The following is a 6,306-nucleotide window of genomic DNA, read 5'->3' as shown; positions in this document are numbered from 1 at the left end:
GTGGGGCTGGGAAGGGGGGCTAGGTGCAGTCCCAGTGGGGCTGGGAAGGGGGGCTAGGTGCAGTCCGAGTGGGGCTGGGAAGGGGGGCTAGGTGCAGGCCGAGTGGGGCTGGGAATAGGGAGGGGCTAGGTGCAGTCTGACTGGGGAGCCTGCTGCAGCAGGCCCACAGCTAGCTCCCACAAGTTGGGGGCCAGGTGCTGCTGAGAAGGCATCAGGGAAGGGTGGGGTGGGGGGGGCAGAGCTGGGAAATGGGGAAAAGATAGAGAGGACTAAAGTAGAGGCCAAATGAGAAACCACAAGTTGGGGGCCAGGTGCTGCTGAGGAGGCATCAGGGAAGGGTGGGGTGGGGGGGGCAGAGCTCAGTATGGGGGACCATGTGGGTTGGAGCGTTCTGACCCGCCACCCGGCTCCCCTGCTGGTGCGCAGCTGCTCTCTGAGCGCACAGGAGTGGGCGGTGCTCCAGCCCCAAGCTCCTTCACAGGGTGTGTGGGGGGGGGTCCTCCTGCTTTCGAGGTGTCAGTGGGGGGCCCATGCGTGTGGCACCCTCAGTCTGTGACACAGTGCCCCAGCACTCTGAAGCAGAGCCCCCTCGTTGGCCCCGGACCCAATCCTCGTTGATCCGTGGTGGTGTGAGAGGTGATGGACAGTGGTTGGGCATGGGTGTCCGGGCTCTTCCCTGGATGCCAGGGTCAGCCCCTAGGGCGGGCAGGTGGGTGCCTTGTCCTGGGGACCCATCTCAACCTCCCTCCCACCTTCCCTTCCCCCAGTGCCCCGCAGAGATAGCTCGGTGCCCTTGATTGGGGTGCCATGCATGCCTGAAGGAACCAGGATGTTTGGAAGCCGTGCGGGCACCAGCCAGGCTGCATGGTGGGCAGTGCCCACTCGGCCCCGGGGTCCTCCTCTGACTAGTACATCTCCCCTTCTTCCACAGCCACTGTACAACCAGCCCTCGGACACCCGGCAGTACCATGAGAACATCAAAATGTGAGTCCCTGCGGGCAACCGGGGAGTGGGTCCGGAGCCCTGGTGCCCCGTTTCTGATGCAGGGCAGAGGGATGTTGGGGAAAAGGCCCGAGCCTGGTGGGTGGCCAGGACAGGGCTGCAGGAGCCCCATCAGGTCAGGTTGGTCACAGCTCAGGGAGCAGCTGTTGGGGGTCCCAGGAGCCTTGTCACTGGCCCAGGGGGTGGGGCGGGCTACTTCTGTCTGCACCGAGCTGCTGTCTGAGCCTGCCTGCATTCATTCAGGCCCATGCCACCCAAGGCCGTGTGTGTGCTGGGCCCAGGGGATCTGACCAGGAACCCACTCAAGACACCCTTACCCAGCCTTTCCCGTGGCGCACAGGCGGGCGATGAGGGCATCAGGAAGCCAGGGAAGCGGTCACCGAGCTAATTGCTACAAAGACAGCGCGTGGGAGAGGGGACATGGACTGCAGGGAAATTGAGATACACCTGTCACCGTGTCGGGAGGCCCTGGGCCTGAGCCTGAGGGCGGAGTGTTCCGGGCAGTAGAACAGTGCACCCAGGCCCAGAGACCACTGAGCTGGCTGGCATGGCCCGGGTGAGGGAGGGGAGGCAGTGGGCTCTCACCTGTGCAAAAGGGTCAGTTCCACCTTCCAGGTGACCAGAGGTGTGTTTTAGAGCCATTGCAGTAGCTGCAGGGTGGGAGAACCAGAGGCCCCTTGTGAGCCCGGCTGCCGGCTGGTTTTCATATTTATTCACCAGACCTTTCTTCATAGGCACCTCTGGGTGGGCCTGGCCCCTCTTGTCTCCCACCTTCCCACTAGCAGGGGGCTCACTGACCCCTGTGCTCCAGCGTTCCCTCTAGCAGCGGGAGACGGGCATGGGCGGGTGTGCTGCGCCACGGGAATTGCACGGGGTGAGCACAACAGGGCTTGCCTCTCAGGGTCACCCTTGGCCACAGCCCCCGCCACCCCCCCTCCCCCGAGGTCCTTGCCGCTGTCTCTTTGATTGCTCTGCCTACGCGTGCCGGGCTGCACCAGGAAAGTTAATTTCATGCTTGGCTTCATGCCGTGCTGGCCACTGGGGACGTCCCGTCACCTGTGCTCACCTGGACTGTCCTTTCTCTCCCCCCCCCCAAGGGGCCTGGTGCTGGGGGGGCTGCCCATACGCTAAGGGGGGTGGCCAGTGGTGGTGGGGTCTCGCCTCCAGGCCTCCCAGTTTGGGCACTGCCAAGGAGTGGCTGGGGGCTCCCGGGAGGGAAGGCCCAGCTTGGGGAAAGCAGAGTGCCACACACGGGGACACAGCAGGCCTGGATGCTCACGTCCCTTGAGTGTCCAGGACACCCGCCCCCGCCCCCGAGGCCCTCAGCTTGCACCTGCTTTCCTTCTGCATGTGGGGGGGTTGGCTTCTCGGAGGTAAAGGGCAGCTGAAATACAGCTCCTGTTTCACAGCCTCCATGGCCTCCCTGGGGAGGCTCCAAGAGGCCAGGGCTTTCTGCAAGGCCACACACCCAGCACCTAGACCAGTCTGCTCCACACCACCCTTTTGACCTTTCACCTGGCCGGCTGGGTGCCCTCAGACAGACCGGCCACCTGCCGTCCCATCCCCGTTTCCCAGGCCTGTGGGAGGGGGCTCACCAACCTATTCTGGCGAGCTGCGTCTTCTCCCAGGCGGGGATGGGATGTGTACACAGGCTGACTTCCTCTTCCACGCCGGCTCTCTCTGAGCACCCCTTGTTTCCTCTGCATCACCCAGACAAGTCTCCACAACCCCTCCTCTCCTCTTCCCACCCGTCCCTTTCAGGATGTCTTCCCTGACTGCCCCAAGCTCTCCTCCTCAAACCCCGTGGCTCCCAGGCCCAGCCCTGCCAAGGCCCTCGCCAAACCCCCAGGAAGGGCCAGTCCCCACAGCACCCAGCTCCTCTGTGTGCTGTCCCGCTTTCCTTCTTGGGTCAGGCGAGGGACTCAGATCTTCTCTACAGGTTGTTCTTATCCATTCCCCCAACTCCTCCAGGGGGCACCCCACAATTGTCTCCACCAGCGAACTTGCCATGCTAGCTGGATGCTGGTCCCTCCAGGGCCTCTGAAGCCCCAGGACATGGCTTTGAACCAACAAACACTGCAGTGGGGCTTGCTAGCCGGATGCAGAACATGCAGGCAGCCTGCCTCACCAGGGGCCCAGGGGCAGCAAACTCAAATGAGGGAGGCAGCCAGGGAGTAGCAGGGACCGCGGCACCTAGCAAGGGGCTCATCATCCTGTTTAAAGGGGCAACCAGTTGGGCCTCGGCCCCAGCCCGTGGTCCTGGGGACTGTGGCCTCGTGACCTGCTGCAGAAGCAGCTCTCCGGGCTCGGCAGTGGCGTCTGTGGGTCAATGTGGGCAGCGCTGCCTGGGCTGGCCAGAGCCTATGGGCTGGGCCTCGTTGGCAGGGACTGGGTGCCTCCAGGTGCCAAGCACAGGACTTGCTGCAGATGCCCAGCCAGGGAGAGGCCAGGCCCTCCCTCCGGGTGCTTTTGGGGCATGGAAGTGGGTACGCACAGCTCCTGGGCTACGGAGGGGGGTGTGCATGGCTCCCCAGCTCCTGGGGAGCAGAGGTGGGGGACGCAGAGCCCTGAGGGAACAAGTGTGGTGCGTCAACCCCTGTGCTTGTCCACCGCCTGGCGGTCACTCTCGAGTTGACGCTTTTAGTCCCAGCGGGCAGGCTAACTTCTCAGCACCCATTGCAGCAGCCTGTGCTGCCGGGCCGATTCTGACTATCAGCCACTCTCGAGGTTCCCAGGACTCAATCCTCGTGGGAGCAGACAGCCTCGTCTTTCTTCCTCAGAGTGGCTGGTGGTTTTGAACCGCTGACCTCACAGTTGGCAGCTGAGCACCAATTCCGCAGTGCCATTTCGGAGACTGGCCCCTCCCCCAGCCTACCCCATGTAAACTCGCCTCTCGGGGAACCGTGGCAAGGGCCCCAAACTGGTGAACACCATCTTGAGTGAAGTGGAACAAAGCGCTAACAAAAACACCCACCCCGGCAGGTCCCAGAGCTGGGCACTGCGGACTTACTGCTGCATCTCACCGGACCTTTCACCCCAGAGCCTCGGGCGCCTCACCCCCAACTGCTGGGTTCGCCACAGAGCTCCAGTTTTCCACTCGGGCCCCTTTTCCTCCTAGGGCCCCCCATCACCTGGAGCCAGCCGTCTCAGGTCTCTGCCAACCCAAGGCAGCGCTCTGCCTGGCTTTGGGGGGAGCCCTAGGTTGTCCCCTAGGTGGGCTCTGCCAGGCGGGCTGATGGCTTTGGGCATGTGAGTGTACGGCTGTGGACCTCCGCGCCCATGCTGGTCTGCTGTAGGCTGCTGAGGAGCCCACTGGTGCTGTAGGGCATCAGGCTGCTGATAGAGAGATGGGCAGTTCACACCCCCCATCAGCCGCTCTGCAGGGGAGGGAGCTGAGCCTGCCCACACCTGTAAGGGTTTCCACTCAGGCGCCCTGGGGAGAGCTCCGCTCCATCCCAGCAGGTGGCTGAGACAGGATCAACTGGGAAGGGGGGGCGAGCAGGGCCAGCAGGTGTGGCTGAGGCGCCCAGTGGCGCTCTGGGTTAGGTGCTCAGCTGCTCCCTCGGCAGTTCCAGCCCACCAGCCATTGGCTCTGCCAAGGGAGAGAGGAGGTCGTCTGCCAACAGGAAGATGCTTACCTGACTGAGGCGAGATGCCTGACCCCACACTGAGCAGAGCCGCCCTTCAGGGCCTCACGGGCTTTCCCAAGTCCCACACCTGGCGTGAGAGCCACGCTAGCCAGGGCTCCGCCATCACCAGGGTGGCCCCTGCTGGCCCAGCGGCCTGCGTTCCTGGGGTCCTCGGCGGGGAAGGCGGGGTGTGTCGGTTCATTCGGCGCTCGGGTCAGAGAGGGCTTGTGGGCAGTTCACCTCACTCTGCCTGACTGGGATGGAACCCCAGTCCTGCACCCCCACCGCCGTGCCAGCCCGAGGCTTGCCTTCCAGCACCACCTCACAGGTTTCCCCTGGGGTCGCGGGTAGGCGGATTCCCCGTCCTCCCGAGTCTGGGTCCCCGTTGTGGCACAATCTGGAAGGACCCAGGATGGCTCTGGGGTGTGCCTTGCCTTCTCCCCCGTGGGGAGCAGTGTTGGACACAGAGCCTGGGTGCATGTGCAGCTGCAGCCAGCCTGGGTGTGTGTGCAGCTGCGGCCAGCCTGTGTCGGACACTCGGTCATCCCGTTACTACTTCGCTTTTTAAAAAAAGACATTTTATTAGGAGGCCTTACAATCCATAGTTCCATTAGATCGAGCGTGATAGTCCAGTTGCTGCCATCAGCGTTTTCTTTCTTGAACTCCTTGATATCAGCTTCCCTTTATCCCTTCCCTCCCCCACCCTCCTCCTGAACCCTCGGTATGTTACGTATTAACGTTACTTTTTTGCCTTAACTTGCGCCATCTCATGTGTCCGTTCTCCTTAAGTTCCGATGCCCGTTCCCTTCTTGTGGGCTATGCAGTCCTCGTGGCTGTCTGTCCTGTGCCCTCAGGAGGTCAGTGCCCTTATTGTTGCTGAGGGTTATCGAGCTTGACTTTTCTGCCAGGAAGGGTCTTGGCTAGTTCTCCATTGGCCCCTGCTGCTCATTCTCTGCCTGCCCCCACCCCACCCCTCACCCCTGCCAGGTGCTGGAGCACCTGCACCGTCCTCCCCTAGCCTGGGCCCTGGCCCCGGGCCACCTCCTCCCTCCCTTCTCCCTCCCACACTCACGGGGGTCCTGGCAGTTGCTCATGGCCCCCTGGGTCCCGACAGGTGCGCATTGCACACATGGAACGATGGGGGACAGGCACACGCTGCTCCTGTGCCCATTTTCTGGATGAAGGGGCTGGGGAGGGGTATACAGGTTCCGGGGAGGCCCAGCCAGGGTGCCCTTGGAAGAAAGCTGATTCCCCCCCCCTCCCCAGGCTGTAGGTGGGAGGGAAGCCCCTGGAGCTCAGTGAGGGTGCTGTGGCGTGAGCACCCACTCCTGCGTCACGCCGGCTCCCAGCTGGGAGTGGCACACGCCAGTGTGGGCCCCTGGGTACTGGGGTGGAGTGGCGGGTCTGTGGATATCCCAGAGCACTGACCACAAGAGTGCTGGGCCTGTCACTGGCTCCTGCCACCTGGCCCCTCTGCTTGGTAGGGGGTGGAGGAGGGTGCGGCATATCTCCAGGACTTCCTGCAGGCACACCAGCCTCAAATAGGTGTGACAGGCACAGTTCGAAGACCCCCCAGGGTGCGGTGGGTCTTCCAGGCGAGGGCCTTGCCTGTAGGTATTGGTGCTAGTCGTGTTCCAAGACTGGACTGTGACCTGTGGCCAGCTGATGGGCCCTG

The 6,306-nt window shown here is 63.2% G+C and overlaps 1 protein-coding gene across 1 annotated transcript in view; it reads left to right on the top strand.

Moving 5' to 3' along the window:
* NCOR2 (nuclear receptor corepressor 2) overlaps window positions 1-6,306 on the top strand; it is a 99,355-nt gene that overhangs the window by 39,991 nt on the left and 53,058 nt on the right. The window contains exon 8 of the mRNA XM_045296729.1: window positions 932-984. Within this exon, the coding sequence (XP_045152664.1) occupies window positions 932-984 (53 nt within the window). The remainder of the gene's footprint in view (window positions 1-931; window positions 985-6,306) is intronic.

The sequence above is a fragment of the Echinops telfairi genome, unplaced genomic scaffold (assembly GCF_000313985.2).
Source record: "Echinops telfairi isolate 266 unplaced genomic scaffold, ASM31398v2 ScPeMD7_7412;HRSCAF=8450, whole genome shotgun sequence".
Classification (NCBI taxonomy): domain Eukaryota; kingdom Metazoa; phylum Chordata; class Mammalia; order Afrosoricida; family Tenrecidae; genus Echinops; species Echinops telfairi.
Note: the sequence above shows the minus strand (reverse complement) of the source record. Positions and strands in the feature narration are given on the sequence as shown.